This window comes from Styela clava, chromosome 5 (assembly GCF_964204865.1).
Source record: "Styela clava chromosome 5, kaStyClav1.hap1.2, whole genome shotgun sequence".
NCBI lineage: Eukaryota > Metazoa > Chordata > Ascidiacea > Stolidobranchia > Styelidae > Styela > Styela clava.
In genome coordinates this window covers 8,547,033-8,566,129 of record NC_135254.1, presented here as the reverse complement: position 1 = coordinate 8,566,129, position 19,097 = coordinate 8,547,033, and the positions used below count along the sequence as shown (strand labels likewise).

The 19,097-nt window shown below is 36.0% G+C and overlaps 1 protein-coding gene across 1 annotated transcript; it reads left to right on the top strand.

Annotated features, from left to right (window-relative positions):
- The first annotated feature begins 770 nt into the window (after positions 1–770).
- On the top strand, positions 771–5,896 carry LOC120343843 (ras-related protein Rab-3-like). The gene has a single exon (XM_039412862.2). It carries the CDS (start codon positions 1,091–1,093, stop codon positions 1,763–1,765), a length of 675 nt encoding a protein of 224 aa, XP_039268796.2. The 5' UTR covers positions 771–1,090; the 3' UTR covers positions 1,766–5,896.
- Positions 5,897–19,097: the final 13,201 nt, after the last annotated feature.

Below are 19,097 nucleotides of genomic sequence, written 5' to 3'. Positions count from 1 at the left end.
CTCACCCAAAAGTGAAAAAAAAAGCTAATTAAGGCACGCACGCACACACACACACATAGATACACACAATCATCGAGACATGATACTGTCGGAAGTGAAAAAAGCGAGACTTATCGAGCGAGATTATCAGAATGCTATTTTATGTGGGACTATTCTGGGTTCTCGGCAGCGCAGCGAAGAATAGGATCAATCATCTTTACAAATCCCAAACAATCCACTAAAGCGATAAACATAGGTCTGCATGAAATTCAATCCGCATGTTCAATCATTCAATCTACAATCAGGTCGATAATAAATTGACCTTTGACCCACCGCTAAGTGGTTGTCATGGCACTTATTACGCATGAGTGATCCTGCTCGCTATCACCACCTGACGAATGAGAATAATACATTTTGCTGTTCCATAGTTGACGCTAATGAGAAGTACCGATCGTACCGATTACGTGGGTACGTACTTGCCACTTGGTGGTTTTTTAGAGGAGAAACGAATGTTAGTAATTGTTGACGCTCGACAAATTGCTAAGAATTCATTGATCTACGCTGAAATTATAATTACAAATTGAGACTGTGCACATGGGTTCTCATCCGTTATAAATCCTGAAAAGTTATCAATTTTTAATACTTTGGATCGATAACTAGCGCACAAATATCGATTTTTTTCTTTGCCTGCTTTCCACGGAGTTTTAGTTCGATTGGTTTGTAATTAAAATCGAATACCGGTACCGGAACGATACGTACCGTACTATTCGTTTTCCAATTTGTTTAGAGGCAGCAACATTCGTAGGACCCGTCCATATATCAGATATTATAGGTATGTTTTCTATGATTTTCGACCACAAAATGGCTACCCCATTGACTCACTGAATGATTAATACGCCGTCCCAGAATAGCGTTTTTGAGTTTTTGGTATTGATTAGCTCAGGTCGCGGCATCTGGCGTTGTTAGACCAACAGAAGGTTTCGCTGATTTATTGATCCTTGCGTTCTTCTGTACGATCGACGTTTTAACGGCGACGTGAAGGTATTTCTGTTGCAGATACTTATTGTAGAGTGTATTTATTGTTTACTAAGACTACAGGAAGTCTGGAATAATGGCGACGAACAGCACAAATAACTCGCAAACACAGCAACAACAGAAAGATGCTGCTGATCAAAATTTTGATTATATGTTCAAGTTACTGATCATTGGAAATAGCAGCGTTGGAAAGACGTCTTTTTTGTTCAGGTATGCAGATGACAGTTTTACCAGTGCTTTTGTATCCACAGTGGGAATTGATTTCAAAGTAAAAACGGTATTTCGCCAAGACAAAAGAGTAAAACTTCAAATATGGGATACAGCTGGACAAGAACGGTACAGAACCATCACAACTGCCTACTACAGGGGTGCAATGGGTTTTATTCTTATGTATGACATCACAAATGAAGATTCATTCAACAGTGTGCAAGATTGGTCAACTCAGATCAAAACATACTCGTGGGACAATGCGCAGGTCATTCTTGTAGGAAATAAATGTGACATGGAAGATGAACGAGTGGTTACAACTGAACGAGGTAAACAACTTGCCGACCAACTCGGTTTGGAGTTTTTCGAAACAAGTGCTAAAGATAATATCAATGTAAAACAAGTTTTTGAGCGTCTTGTCGATCTGATCTGTGACAAAATGTCGGAAAGTTTGGATACTGACCCAACAATCGGGAACGCAAACAAGGGTACACAACTGAAAGAAGATTCATCTGAAAATGAAGGAGGAAACTGTGCATGTTGATTTTCAAGCAAAGACCTTACATCCAGACTGAATTATTTTCCTTTCTAACTCGTTACTGTAGAGTTTAGGTCCTTAGTTTGTGGGCTTTTATATCCTTTTGCACACTTAAAATCATCTTATATTTTTGTGCATATATTTATGTACCATCATCATCGGGTTGAGGCAATTGTCATTTCTCTGTGACTGTTATGAGCACAAAGTTAGTTGTAAGATCTTTATTGTTGTTTTTTTATGCACTTTTTGATCAAACCCATACCTTATTGTGAAACATTTATTTAAACTGCTATGATAAAATTGTGGGCCAATATTATATACGTTCATACTCCAAATTTCCTTATTCCCCTAACCAATTTTGTGCTCATATATCAGTCCTGCACCCTTTTCAGCTTGTAGTGAGAGACTGTGAAGCAATGTTATACCGGGGTGTGCAATAATTGTGAGAAAACGAGTCATTGTTTTATTGTAATATCCTTATTATATTTTATTAAATAAAACTAGAAATGTTGAATATGCATGCTACTTGTCTTTGCTTTATGAAATCATAATCGTTTCTTCAATCAATTATTCCATTACCTCTTGTGAAGTATCATCAATTAAAAATCCATCTTATTGCTTTGTTGCAAGGAGTCGGAGTGCTCAATTATAACCACTTTACTAATAGTCACGTTTTTCCAGTTTGATTGACTCTGAAGTAGGATCTGGAAGTTGCATCAATTTACCTTGTGACACTTATCTTGCATAAAGCTCAAGGCATACCAAAACTACAAAATAAAACTGATTTTACCTTTGATGCGATATTTCGTGTGCTGAGACTTGCAGTTGATTATTGGAATGCATTATGTGCAGTCAAGAATGCTTGAATATTTGACATTTCTAGTTTGAATAAATGTTTAAAAAAAATTGTGACCATATTTCTTCATGAACTAATAACATATTATTGTGTGATGTTATATTGTAGTTTTAGTTACAAATATTAGCATAGTGTCGAAAAAATGAAATATAAAGAGGACTTTGTAGGTTGACCTTATATATACCTTTAGTTATTTCTGCTAATGTTTGGAAAAAGGTATAGTTCCATTTAATTTGTGTTAGTTTTATATACAAGACTGCATGGAGCAAGACATTGAGCTTTCCATAAAAGTTCTGTCAGAATAGTGTCAAGTGGCTGCTGGTACATTTGTCCCAGTAACTTTCGACAAATCAATCACAAGCGCTTTTGCTTTGCAAATCTATATTATTATTCACTTATAGTTGAGGGCTCATGGCCTTGCTGTTTGCAGACTTGTATTAAAATAAGACAATTTTTCCACTTACGATAATTAATATTCATCTAATTCTTGTTCATGGAATATATATATATATTTTTTTTTTTGAAAGGGTCCATTTTGAAGTGATGAAGCTTTCTTTTTATCATTGTAATATTTCTTTATTGCCACAAAAATTTGCACATACCACTAATAATGAAGTTGTTCGCATGAAATTTTGAAGGTGCTCTTTGGTTGAAGCCGATTTATTTAGAAATTTTTGTCATGAAATTAATGTCAAGTCTAAAAATTGATGATTTTAAACCATGTCCCGATATCTATGTTCTTTAGACAGGTTATTACTTGAGAAATACTAATTTTCCTAAATATGAGTGTTTAGTGAAAGATACATTAATATAGAATATCTGCGGTGGGATGTTTGCATCAAAATAGTCTGGTATTTGTTTCTTGCTGTTTTAAATAATTCTTATAGATTGACAGACCATGTTTTGCTACAGATGTCTAGATGATGTGAACCAGACTTTTTTGCAATAGTAGAGTCTTATGGTAATAATTGGGCCTGGACTATCTGTCCTGAGAATTTAGTTTAAAAAAATTATTTATTAAGTTATTGAGGCCGTTAATAAAAATATGACCATCAGATTTACTGATTTTTTTTTTCGGATTTCCCATTTTCTTAGTCAAAATTTGTCATATTATGAAAGTTGTCAATATCATTCTGTTGCCAAAGTATCCTAATTACATTATTCAAAGTCAAAGCTTGTTTCATAGCAGACTTTTTGAATACAACCCTATCTGAAAATTTACGGTACTCTGATGACACTCCAAAGCAAATAATAAGAATTCCACTACATCCTTGAGACCAAGTTTCGTAGTGAAACTATGTTTAACAGGGGAAAGGGCTCCCTGGTAATCAATGAACTAAAATTTCAATGTGTATCTGAGGAAAGAACAAATTTTAATATGTAATTGAATAGATAATTCAATTTGAATATTTTGGTTTCATTGTCATGCTGAAATGTATTGCTGTGTATTACCAACTGAAGCTAGTTTTTATTGACCAGCTATTGAGCATAAGCTGAGAGGTTTAGCATCATATATGAAACTTGAACATTAACTTCCTTAGTATTAGTTTGGTTCTCCCCATAGGAGTCTGTTTCAGGCAGCTATGATGAACTAAAACTGAGAATTAGCCAATGAGTTTGCACTCGGCAACATTGTGTAGTGTTACGAATTAGGATACCCTTATATTTTGAATTTGTTAGGAAGAATGCTTTTGCACAAATGGCTATTCACTGTTCAGATTTCAGAGATGAATTATTTATTGGTAATAATTTTCATCATATCATTGTCTGATCTTGAAACGTTTATGGGAACATATGGTTTTATGTGTTATTGTAAAAATATTGATGTAATATCATCTAGTTACAATATATTGTGATTTCATGATATGTTTTTTCTCCGAGTGTACACTGTACATATATGCTTTATGGAAAGGAAATTATTTGAAATTCAGGAGACTTAATATAAACGAATCATGAGAAAATAACTCATGCTTTGGATTCAAATTTTATCCAAAAGTCCAATTTTAAAATCCGAACTGAACTTTTTTAAAATACCTGTTACCAATATTAAAATAAATAGCACTTGTACAGTGTCTCTTTGCTGCTTGGATGAATTTTCGTTAAATAGTAACTTCAAACTTTTTATTAAAAAATCATGATGTGATATATATGAAAGATAGTCCTTTGTGTACTTTGCTTTATTATGTTAGCGTTACATTCAAACACACTTCTTCAAATAAGGCACTTTTATTGTTGTTGTTGATGTAATTGAAGTCCCTAATAGATGTAAAATATTTGATCAGTTTCTAGATTATCGTTGATAGAAGCATCCAGAGTATAGAGCATAAGTTATTCTTCATACTGGCTAACTAATCCCATACCCACCTGGACTGGTAACCGGACGAGAGGCAGTGGTTTGCCATATGATTAAGCCGTCTTATCAGCTTTTCTAAATATGTGAATCCTATGCTATTTCATCCTTCCACAGGCTAGGATTGGTCAACAGACCTTAGCATCCATGACATGCCAAATTGTATCTCTATTTGCTATTCTAATGCTTGGTTTTAAAATGATATTACAGGGTTTAAATTAAAAAGATATTTTGGAAGTTTTTTGCCTCAACCTATATTATAAAAATTAATTTTACTACCATCTACCTGTTACTGATCACAACTTTTTGAATTTTGTCTTGATTTTTGGTGATAATTCAACTTTATTTTTTCATTGGTGTAAGATATTGATTGTATTAATAGCATAGTGCATATACAGTAGTTTGTCGATGGTAAATATGGTCAGAAATTGATGTCAGTGCTCTACTCAGTTGGATGGTGTTTTTTTGTACATTTATTGAGGCATTTCCCTGATCAAATCAATGCATATAACACTGTTAGTTCAATTATAAGTCCATACTCAGTGAAAAGCTGTTCTAATGATCAATAATTTTCCTAAATTTTTATTCTGTTATATTATTTGGTCAAATAGCGCACCACATTGTCTTGTGTTGCCAACAGTAAAGCTTTCAAATGTTCCTAACTCAAACTATCTTGGCATAGATTTGAGCATATATATAAAATAGCAATGGAATTGTATTCAACTTACATATACCGTTCATGCATCTTCGACTAATACTTGATTTCACCCAACTGAGTTTAGAGTGGCTTAATTTCTGACCCAGTATTTATACCTATGTAGTGTAGTGTAGATATTTTATTGTACATTTTGTCTGTATTTACCAACTGTACATTCGTATCTTATGATTATGTACTATTACAAATATATGAATATCATTCATGATGTAAAAACAGTTTTGTTTTGTACTATGCAGCTGTGCCAGTTTCTGAGACATTAGGACAGTAATATGACGTCTTGTGAAAGTTTTGCGATATGGTACTGTGCCGTCATATTTTGTGTTTACGTTTCCATGAACGCCATCGCCCTGTGCAAATCCTAAATACTATGTTGGAATGTGGTCTTCATTTACAGTTGCGGTTCATTGGTCTAGGCCAGGGGTTCCCAAACTTTTTTTCCGTGACCCCAATATTTCGTAAAATTGATATTCGCGATCCCACAAGTAAAAAAGTACAGCAATTTCAAAATTCATTGAGCGGAATTGAATAATGCTTTCGTCGGCTTTTAACTCAATACTTCCATCTACGCTTGTCGTTCAAGCGAATATCGATTAGTAATCGACCAGGTTAAAAAATTATATTAATTATGGATTGCATGAATGCGAAATTGGGAATCGACAACAGTCTGCAAGAATTAATATGCTAATGCGAATGAAAAATGTTATTTCCTCGAAGTCACGGCATCTTAATTGGGTGAAGAGATTATGCAGTTTTTTTTTTCGATAGAAGCATAAATTCCATGGCGAAAATTATAATCAAAGCAAGAAGTAAAGACAACGCATCGTAGTGACATTTGTAAATCATACAGGACATCAAGGGAATTTGGCAGCATAATTCCACAATGGCTAAATCGACTTATGACTGTATCATTTTTGGCGAAACGAATAGGATAGAATTTACATATTTATCACGGCTCAATCATATGGCGAACCACGGTTTCTCGTCCGGTTACCAGTCCATGTCGAGTATGGAATTAGTAAGCCAGTTATTTGTTTTCGGAAGCATGGGCTTGGTCGTGGAGTGAGCCGTTACCTACCAGCGGTGACGTGAACCACCCCACGGGGGCGAGGAGTCCAGCAATCCCCTCGCACATAACTATCCCTGCATGAAACTAGCGCGAGAGCAAATTCTTACTTCATAATATGGCGTAATATTTTTGCTCCCAACAGGACCAGGTAGATACATGCCGCCTCTGATATCTAACGCAGTTTTAAAGAATCTAATACAAGACTCTGGCTACGACTGTCCCTGACGTGTCTTGAGTCGAGCCCAAGTTGAAAGTCACAACTGCGAAAATCTTCCCACAAGCTGTGATCCAAGTGTGTGAATAGGGTATAAGCTTTCCCACGACTCGAGTAATCCAACTAAAATCGATTCTGCATAACCCAGCCCACATGGAATAGTGCGACCAAGTATAAACTGTTATCGACTTATAATAGTAACGCCACGTTTTGGTCACCTAGAAACAAAACAATAATTTTTTGCGTGAGCGTGACGCGATAATTGATTTATAAAAGGTCATTTCCGTATCAAATGTTGTCGAAAGGTTAATAGATTTTACAATACACAAATGTTATTTCCAAGCGCTTGCCAACGCACCTTCGAATACGTTATTTTTAATTAAATTAAAAGTTTTAGATTTCATTTTCTGACCGCCTTTAATTTTTACTAAACTTTGAATTAAATGCCATAAAAGGCATCACATTATCAGGATATAAACGAAATTTGAAGGTCATAAAAATACTTTTTCAGATACATGCTAAGAGAGCAGCTAGTAAAATAGGGGCGCTCCAGAAGTGTGTGTACCAATATGGAGGAAAATAGGAATAAAATATTTTGTCTAACCCTAACCTGGTACACTACGGGAATACCAAAATAGGTAGTGTTGCTGTTATAAAAATTGCGGAATCGTAAGCCTGATTGAACATTAATTTTCAGGAAATTTTTTCAGTGAACCAGTTAACAGTTGATTAACGGGAATGCATCAGGGATATTATTTTCCGCCTTTTGAATTGTATCATGTAACGAACGATTGCCGCCACTGTAAAAGCAATTTCTCAATAAGTTCCGCGAAAGATACCCTGTATAATGAAACGCAGGAAGTAAACCGTGTATATATGATTCACAGCTGAGCTGGCAGATTTGGAATAATATCCATAGAGTTTCAATAAGAATGCATGTATATATATATATAATAAAGCCTGGGATAAAAGTCGAACCTTGGGCGGCGATTGAAGTCCGTACCGATATGCAATGCAGGGCGTTGCAAGTTTAACAAAGTCACCATTGACTATCGCGGGCCCACATGATAAACAGATTATGGGAGGCAGAGTCTAAAAGACAAAGATAACACCTGGAAATTGATCTTTTACAAAATCAGACGCTCCAGAAGTGTATGTCACAATATGGAGGTAACTAATTTTGTTTGCCTACTTTACATCAAGTTTTACAATAAGACTGAAACCCTGGGCAGGGGGTATGTTCACTTGGCTAACACAGACATTCCCCGAACTCGTAATAGAACTAAAATAAGGAAAATCGGAATAAAATTATGGCCTAACCCTAACCTGGTAGGAATACCACGGGAGTATCCACAATCATGATTGAAGTGACTTTACTTAGGGATTTGTTCAAAAGGAATTGTTTTGAAACAATTGTTTTAAATCAGGTTTTTTTTTTGCCTGTTTTGTTCAAAATGGCTGTACTATTTGATTTTTTTTTTGGATTGAATAGGTTAAAGAAAAATGGGTGTAAAAACTTGTCAAACGCTTCTTATTCGGAATAAACCCTTCAATACGCCACAAATATCGATAAAGGGCCCTACACACCTTCTCAAGCTGTAGTTCAGTGCGACCGCAAACGTGGTTGGCGCAGTAGAACGCAACCGATAAGTCATTACGTGACAACCCTGCGACGAAACCACCTTGCGAAAATTGAAATGTGATCTAATAAATCAGTTTGTATAACTTTGGAAAATTCTATCATTTCAACCCTAAAAACAAAGTGTGTTAAGTATAAAATAACCGAACAGTATTAACTAATTTTTATTTCTATTTTATGAGAAAAATGTCAATACATAAACTGGAAATCCTACTCAAGGCGTCGTAACAGATTAGTTGTGGCGTCATTGCATGAGAAGGCTGTTACAATTAGCACAGCCTAGCCGTAGACTAGGGTGTCTCATCGTTTAAATCAGTAAATCGCCTCATATAGTTTATTATTTACTATCGTAACGCACTCGTTTTGCCGAAGGCTGCCTTGTTCCAATTGCTTTCGTAATATGCTCGTGAGCTGAGCTTCATGATTTTTCTTACTCAAAACTTCTCTCTGGTATCTCGGATAAACATTCCGGTTAAAATCTTAGGACTTTGGTGTAGACGCAAACGTGGTGATGAATGTACTCAAAAAAGTAAAAGTCAAAACAATAATTTTTACTTACTTTTTTGGAATTTTAAATCCGGCAGCGTATGCAGCTGCCAGAACGCAACGTTTTGGCGTAATTTAGCGGGGGTGCAAGGGGTATTTAAATAAAAAAAAAACCAGAACAAAATTGATTTAAAACAAGCCCTTGTTTTAAATCACGATGTTTTTTTTAGAACTGATAAAAAACAAAACCCTAACTTTACTTATGAGGCTTGCGTATACCGAACTAACACGCTGACCTGTGCATTATTGTAATTATGACCGTTAAAAACTACACCTACGATTAATGCGGGGCATGTGAAAGTACGGGGAGCGCTGCTACTGCACAGGATGCAGTAGACCAAGATATGTCCTAATTTTTGAGATGAAAAGGTTCCAAGCTGGAATGGTTGACTAACACAAAAAAATGTATTCGCGCTATCTATTCAAGATAAAGCAGTTAAAAGTAAAACCGCGAGAAAAAATTATTGTTTTATGTTTATCACGAAATGTAATGATTATGCTGTTAATATCTTCGGTTTCGCTGTGTGCCTAATATTTTCTGTCTGTTATCGCGTTCCCAAGCTTCGAATTTGCTACGCACCAATTCAGCCAATAAATATGCGTCGGTGAGTCATCCTGAGTTTTCTATGCATTGAAAACAATTTATAAAACACAATGTTGTTGAAGGATAAATTGACTGGGTTTGACAAGGACGAGATTTCAAATGAGACAGCAAGCAATATATTTGGACGTCAAACTATAGATACCCGAGTACAGAGACCATAATTTTATTCCAATTTTCCTTAATTTATTTCTATTACGCGATCTGGGACTAGCCAAGAGACTCCCGGAGAATTTGTACCTGAAATTATGACCTAACCCTAACCTAGTACACATACTACGTTTCGGTGTCTTCCATATTGGTTCACATACTTCGGAAGTACCAGGACCAGTTCGTACTTGATAAATCATTTTTACGATGTATACGACCCACGGCCTATCTGGAAGAGGATGTGAAACATTCTATACCAGTTTAGTTTATCCTATAGTATAATCTGAGTTATGTGAGACAAAGAAAATTCTGAAAGACCTCCAACACGCTGGAAGAGGGAATATAAAATAACATCATTCGCCACTATACCTATGGGCAACAACGAACATTACGAAGCGGGGAATTTTTTAAGCGTTTTTCAAATTGTAGAGTACGAAAATAAAATTGTTCTCACATTAGTTGTTGTGTCTGTCGCTTATTCCCCATTCGAATATCTGTATTTTTACGTAAAGGTCAAGAATAGTGGTATAAAATATTATGAAATGTTCCACGTCATCGCTCCGAACAAGGTACGAAACCGAACAAGGTCATCAACTAATTCGCTGTGGATTGCTATGGGTTTTGAACGCAGTATTATGGGATCGAGTGGGGACAACATTTTTGACCAGTCGAGCAATTTAACTTGATGCAACTGCACCCGAGTCATAATCAAGTTTATTTTTTCCAGTCAGCAAAAATAGGCTACGAAATTGAAAGAAATAAAAAGTCGAACACACTTTCATTGAACACAAAATAATCGATGAATATTTTTGCAAAAACTGGAATCTCATTAAATGTAGTTCAAAGTGTAAAATTTAATGTTGTAACTTGTAAGCCCCATTTCGTTGTTTGAAGACACGGGTGTATATTCTCCATACTATTTTCCACGTGGCGAATTCCTTCAGCCAATAACGGGGCCAAACTATCGCAAGCCGGTCGGCATTATTTCATTTTTGTTGACACAATAGGCGGATCCCGGCGTATTCGCTTCGCTTAAAGTTTCGTTTGTGTACGATTTGCTATACTTAACAAGAGGCTAAATATCGGTGGCATTGTGTCTATATAAACGGCCTGGAGTGTTTTAATACAGAATCTTTTTACCCTAATCGTTCTGCCATAAATCCCTCTTCATATTTTTAATGTGACCATCTGGCGACATCTATATATCACCACGGCTCATTTTGTATTATGTAATTCTATTTACTAACAAGTATCATACTTCAAATCAGCTCTGCTCGCAAAAGTGCTGCTTTCGTATCATAATCGACGGACGAATACAATGTGCATACTCCCGTACACATCCAATGGGGAACAAAATTTTAGAGAATATATCACGAAAATTTGGTAATCCTGAAGTATGCGTACCAAGATGGCAGACACCGTAACGTAGTATACATGTGTACCAGATTAGGGTTAGGCAATAGTTTCAGGTACAAATACTACGGGCATACTACAAGGTACACTACAGGTACAAATAGTCACTTGGCTAGTCCCCGAACTCGTAATAGAACTAAAATAAGGAAAATTGGAATAAAATTATGGCCTAACCCTAGGGTTACCATATTTTTGTGACTTCAAATCGGGACGCCTCGAAAGACAACGACCCCTTAGCTATGATTTTATAACTTCACATTTTCCAATTTTACTACATAGGCCTACATTCCTACATTTAAAGCTATCTCGGCTATCTTTATTGACCATATTGTTATCAAAATTTCATGCGCATATTCTCTGTCCAAATATCGGGTTCAGTTCGAAAAATAGGAAGGAATCGACGTTAACGATACCGGTACAAATAATTCGAATTGAGACTAATTAGTATTGGTTTTACATGCGATACGTCTGCCATCAATGGGAATCAGCGGGAAACGAACGCATTCACCTTCAGTAAGTAGGCTAGCGCTGCGCTACGCAGAAACAACAGTAACCAGAACATGTTTGTGTATTATGCTGGAAAAGCGGGACTTTTGGCTGACTTATCGGGACGGCGGGACAAAACGCTGAAAAGCGGGACTGTCCCGCCTAAAGCGGAACGTATGGTAAGCTTACCTAATGGTACACATACTACGTTCTGGTGTCTGCCATCTTGGTATGCATACTTCAGGAGTACCGAAAATTTAGCACTCTGCTTATGATCATGCAAATATCAATAATGCCGGCTAAGTTGAAGCCAGGGCAGGTAATTATTGAAATATCTGCTTGGTGTATGATATTTCATATTGAAATTTTGGTAGTGAAAGGTGGTCAATCTAAATCTGTGGTTCTCAAACGGTAGGGCTCGCCCCACAAGGGGGACGTAGACAATTGTTTGAAGGGGCGTGAAGCTAATTGCATGAAATTACATGTTAGATGTGATCTTGCCCGCCTTATTTTAGATATTCACATTTCTTTATTTTTGATATTTACGTTTAATCCAAGCATTTTCATGAATAAAACATACTTTCGCCTTACCGTCTGTTATTTGTAGCTTATTGTTAGCTAGTTATTTTTGAGGTAAGGCGTGAGATTAGATAAACTCTAAAAAAGGGGCGCGGCTTAAAAAGATTGGCAACCACGGATATAAATCATTATATGCATTGGTGTGCAATGAGTTTGATTTTATGTGGTCGAAGTCTAAATAAAAATGGATGGACACGACTATGGATCCTACTTTTTCAAAATTTGAAGTTAATGAAAAAAAATCCTATCTTAGTTATTGTAACCAACAACTGTGGACAATAGAGGTTGTTGTAGAAATCGGCCTAGATCTACAATCAAATTGAATTGAAATATTTAAACTGTATCAATATGGAAATATTCACATTGGTTCAGAAAGGCCATACACGCCGGTAGCCAGTATAAATAGTTTCACGTTGTTCTTGTTCTAATTTGCGCATTCATGGTTGTATATGTATCCTAATAAATATTAAAACACGCAAGATTTACGTAGTAAATAGCGCTGAGTATAGGATGAACGTGTAAGATGGCTACAATTCATTTTGACTGCTAATTGCCTTTCCATGTAGTACTAATCCCGTTCCCATTGTACATGACATAATGCTGTAGTTTTAACCCTATGGATGGATTGGAAAATTAATGAAACATTTCAAAGGCTCGACGAACTCATGTTCAATTATATTTTATTGTCTGGATTGTATAGACAAGCGTTTCCCAAACTTTTTCGACCACGGAACACTTACTTACATCTTTTTATCTCGCCTCGCGGAACACCATAAAATGAAAGGGTTAAATTGATAAAGAAAAACGGTGTAATGTAGGGTTCCCAATGGGTTCTAGTGGCGAGTTGCCAAATGCGCCGCGAAAACTAACAGAATTGTGTTAAACATATACATAAAATATGATTGAATATTTTACTTATTGCATTATTTATTGTTTCTTATTTAAATTCTGTGTATATGAATCTATTCATTCATTCTACAATTCTATGTCGTTTACTTTCCATTACGCAGTGTTTGCCTCCAATGTTACGTCTAATGGAGATATAAGTACTTGACGCAATTTCGCGAGCTGCAGACCTACACTTTGTTTATCTACTGCAGGGGTCACCAAACTACGGTCCGCGGGCCGGATCCGGCCCGCGGCGTCATTTTATCCGGTCCGCAATAACACGCAAAAATGGCGAATTTTTTTCCAAGGGAAATTTTCCTCGAGCATCGTCTTCCTTGTTTATTTCGTAACATTGGCCAATCAGCAAGATGCAAAAAAGTGACGTAATAATAGGCCCTTTCGCATCCGCTTAAATACTTTTGTTTTGTCACCCCTGACAAATTTTCAGTCGTGGTTGTAAACAATACTTCGTTTTTGCGATTTTGAATGCTATTCGTTAGTTTTTGGTTGTGTTTGGGAAATTTAAGTATGAATCAAATACGTCAATCATCATTTGCCACCTTAGGAGTTGTAGTTTTAATAGTAGTAATGAAAAATTAGTCTAGAAATAGCTGTGACAAAATAGGCTAAAATTCTCTACCGGTAGCCTACGCAACGTTTTCTGCGAAAGATGCACTCGTGGCGCGTGCTTTCGACGAAACTATTTACGTTTCTTGTGCTAAAATGAACGTCGAATGTGCATGCTGCGCTAACAGTACTGTAATCCCTCGCGTACTGCTCCAATTTCACAAGTCACACTAACTTTTGTACTGCTTTATAGCGGATATGCATGTAGGTATGTTACAAAAAATTAAAGTTTATCCGATTTAAATAAAAACTGCGCCGGTGGATCTGAGTGAAATTAAGAAAACAATACCAATTTTATAAAAAAACGATCAAGAAATAACAGAGATATCAGAATTTTAGTACCACCAGACAGGCCAATTCTTTCCATAAAGATTGTATTACTTTTTTCATAAGAACTGTAATAAATATGAAAAAAGAACACATATCAATCACTAGTCTTTCGATCTGCGTCACATCTATGGAATATTGAGACTATTTCAGGATTTTATTCTGTCAACGGTCTTGATACCGCCGAAAGATCGTCGCAAATAAACGCTGGTGTTGTGCACGTTAGTTTGACAGTGGTTTCATTGTCGGTAATATTTAACGAGGTTTCGATTGTACAAATTTCATAAAAATTGGTAAGTATCAAGTTAGAAAAGAAATACACACGCCCACATAAATTTTATTGGTGTCCATAGACAATATCATTAATCTGTACTACGTATAAATAGAGCGTAATTTTTAAAAGCTCCGAATGTTGGAAAATTTATGCGCTGATGAAAAAAATCAAATACCAGATAATAGTTGTTTATTTTATCTGAATTATGTCAAAATTTCATGGAATTCCATGCTACAGCAGGCAGTACGTAGTCGTTTATATGAGCGGTATTCGACACGGCGTAGCGGTACTTGGCAGACGTGATGCGTACATTTTTTGGAGAGAAAAAGCGGATTTTGTAACATTCCTAATTCATGACTGCAACGTTTTGATAACAGCTAAACTCAGGGTAGTTGTCTACATATAGAAATCTTGTATATTTGTTTTCCTAGAATGTTCTCGATCTATATTCTGCGATATAAATAGAATTTAATATTCAAGTCTTCAGAAATATAGAATATATATTGTTGAATAAATTGCATAGATTTCAAACTTTTATGAATTTATTGTATTGCATTGACAAAAATATTTGTCCGACCCGTTTCAACACAGTTTGAGTCATATCCGGCCCGCGGTCAAAAAAGTTTGGTGACCCCTGATCTACTGAATAGAGTTTAGCCAAAATGAGTAATTTTTTCAGCATTTCAAAGTAAACCCTGGCAGAGAAGGAGGAAGAAGAGTTTTACCTTTTGCCTTTATTCTTTAGACCAGGGGTCGGCAAACTTTTGTCGTTCGCGGGCAAAAATTAAAGGGCACATATTTTTAGAATGTTGAAAACCGAGGGAATTACCAATGAATTACATTTTGTCACACAGATTTATTTCAGTTAAATTTCAAGAAAAAACTGATCATTTGAATATTTTCTGCGACATTTAACCATTTGCACTCGGCCTAAACTTTTTTACGTTCTGTTGCCATTTGTCTAATCATAATCAATTTATAGGCTCATTAAACGAGTGATAGGGAATTATATACTTGTTATGTCATAATATAATTTAGTGTCTCAAAACAAATTCTGTTTTGTAAAGAATATAATCGTCATCACAATTGCTTTGTTAATATAATTCAGTGAAGCTTCGTGGGCCGGATTATATTGTTACGCGAGCCGGATCTGGCCCGCGGGCCGTAGTTTGCCGACCCCTACTTTGTACCTACTTGTTTGCGTCGCGAAATCGTCGAAGGTCACCGAGGCCTCTGACTATTTTATTTTCACTTTAATTGAAGTGTTAGAATTGGTTGTGACAATACAAATATAAAATAGACAGAAAATAAGACGGCGGGTATTTTTGTTTTATGTTTCGACACTTTATTCAGGAAGCGAGATTTATTACACTTATCAAACCAAGAATACACATATTTAGAAGCATAAATAATTAATAAACAAACGCTTGCGTTAGGTATATCACTGGGTGGCAACGATACGAACTTTTGGGGTCATCAGGGTCAGTCCACAGGCAGGGTTATTAGATATTGTTTACGCCTCAACTTCTGTTTGTGCATGATTGTACTGGAAAGTTTCAGGAATCTAAGACGCTTTGCACAAAGGTTATGTTCTCTCAGAATATGTTCCAAATCACTTCCTATAATAGGCATTGGAGTCAGACTTGCATGCGTTGCGCAAAATTGTCAATTGCTACGATTACTAACACGCAATTCTCTACGGAGATTTTTATGATTTTTGCAGTTTTGAGTTCACCAAGCGTAAAAGGGTTGGCAAATGGAAATAATATTTGTCAAAACACATGATAGATGTATTTATGTTTATTCGTCTCGTAATAATGAGAAATAAATAATTTGACAATCATTATCATCATTATTATCTATCACAACTTAGCTTTTCTTATGCTAACTGTGCATTTGAGTAGAATTCAAAGACAAACCCACTGCATTGACTTATCCACGTAAGATTAAGTTAATCAAGACTTGTCAAAACCTGAAAATAAAGACCAAATGAAACATTATATACAAGATAGATGGAATATACAATATAAACAAAACATATCAGGACTATACTATAAAAGAATATTTCCAGAAATAATACCAAATTACTTGAATAAAATAAAAGAATCAAGAATACAAACAAGAAATATTTTTAGACTTCAGACAGGACATGGTATGCTGAATAAACATCTTTCCAAATTCAATAAAAATGTAGATGAAATATGCGACCAATGCAACAGGGAAGTCGAAGATACTGAACATTTTTTAATACACTGTCCAAAATATGAACAATATCGAACCAACATTCGAAATCTTTGCAGAAGACAAAATGTACCATTTACATGTGAAAACATACTATATGAGGTGAAGTTTAGAAATCCCATAAATTGGTTCATTATTCAAACTGGAAGAAACTTTGAACAAATTACTATACTTACCTTTTTTTTTGTGCCAAATAAATTCCAATGCCATATATGCCTATACTTACCAATCTGAGAATCGAAACAAAACTGACAGCACAACTGAGTTGTTGACAAGGTTCACGCCATGACGACAAAAAATGGCTGTAGCGAATTGGTAAAGTGTGTGCAATTTTACTGCAATAGAATAGTGCAAAGAGCATATATATATATATTCATTGAATAGTGTGAAGTGTTTTTTTTTCACAACATTTGAGTGACAGATTTTCCATTGTTCAGCACGAAATGCTTTTTTGCGAAGTGCTTTTTATTTCTCCTTTTAAATAAAAAAAAAATAATAAAAAAAATAATCAGTTCTTGTTTTCATTAGATATGAAATACACTTAATGAGTAAAGAATGTAAAAAGCGAGTTAAGTTGAACAAGCGAGTGCGAGTTAAGTTGAACAAACAAGGCCAGCGAAAAAGTGTGGATACAAGGTAAAGGGCGCACAGCGTTTCTTTTACGTAACTGTTCGAAACGCTCCTTTTAACAACACAACTTGAGTGAATTTGTTTTTAGAACATTTTCATTTATCTGCATACCTAGTAAATCGTATTGGAATGCTCACGTTCAAGTTATACTATCTAAATGTAAGAGAAGAAAAAAAGATCTTTGTTTGTTTGTCCCACAAACCTGAACCAAGTATGTGTACCAGATTAAAGCTCAGGTTGTGCGCCATCTTAGTGCACATACTTCCGAAGCGCCGTTTATATTTGAGTGTGCACGTTCGGGGTATTTGAAATAAATTGCAGATTTCCAGTGTGAGGTAAATTTGCACTTAAATGCGAAAGCAACTACAAGTTTATACAGTGCTCCCCAAGTAAGTTCATCAAGATGGCGCACAACCTGAACCAAGTATGTGTACCAGAATAAAGCTCAGGTTGTGCGCCATCTTGGTGCACATACTTCCGAAGCGCCGTTCATACTTGTGTGTGCACGTTCGGGGTATTTGAATTAAATTGCAGATTTCCAGTATCTTGGAGCGATTTTCCATCATTCCCGCTTTTTGTAACATTTTCCCGCTTAGTAGTAAAATTTTCCGTAATTTCCCTTTCCCGGGAACGACGGAAAATTCACTAAAAAGCGGGAACTGTGGGAACGACGGGAATTTGTCAATTTGAAATTGGGGAACTACGGGAAATTTCACAAAAGACGGGAATGACGGGAATTTGTTTTATGGTATGTGAAATATGTATTTTAGAGTATGTGTGGGGTAAATATGCATTGAATAGCGAAAGCAACGGCAAGTTTATACGGCGCTCCCGAAGTATGTGCAACAAGATGGCGCACAACCTGAACATAGTATGTATACCAGGTTAGAGTTCAGGTTGTGCGTCATCTTGTTGCACATACTTTCGGAGTGCCGTTTATACTTGAGTGTGCATGTACGGGGTAATTGTACTAACATACGTATTATCCGAATCTTAGAGCGATTTCCCGTCACTCCCACTCTTTGTGAAATGTTTCGCTTTTTAGTGAAATTTCCGTATCCACACAACCCAAGCGTATATTTCCCGTTGCTTCCGTTTTCTAGTGCAATTTCTTATAAACATACTCTGAAATGAGTATTTCCCGTACTTTAAAGCGATTTGCCGTCATTCCCGCATTTTAGATAAATTTTCACGTACATACACCCCCAAGCGTATATTTACCATTGCTTTCGCTTTCTAGAACAATTTCCCCTAAACATACCCCAAAATGAATATTTCCTGTACCTTAAAGCGATTTCCCGTCATTCCCGCTTTTTGTGAAATTTTCCCGCTTCTTAGTGAAATTTCCCGTAGTTCCCGCATTTTAGTTTTTGCAATTTCCCGCATTTCAGTGCATTTTCCGTCGTTCCCGTTTCCCACATTTTAGGGTTGCCCCTATACTTCAATATAAAACGACAACGGCTCATTCAATGTGATTAACAACAACTTCGCGTTCCCTCTTCGAAACGTCTTGCGACCTCCTTTGTTTGTTGACACCCTCATCGTTATATTCTTATAACGAGAAAAGGTAATGTCCAAATAACCATCTCCATTTGTTTAATAAAAAGTATATTGACAATAATACTGAATGATATGTGTCCAAACTGGGGCATTTATGTAACCAAAAAACGAGAATATCGGTCAGAGACCGGAGACTTATCGATCGAAAGCTAGGGGACCCCAAATTAGCGTTC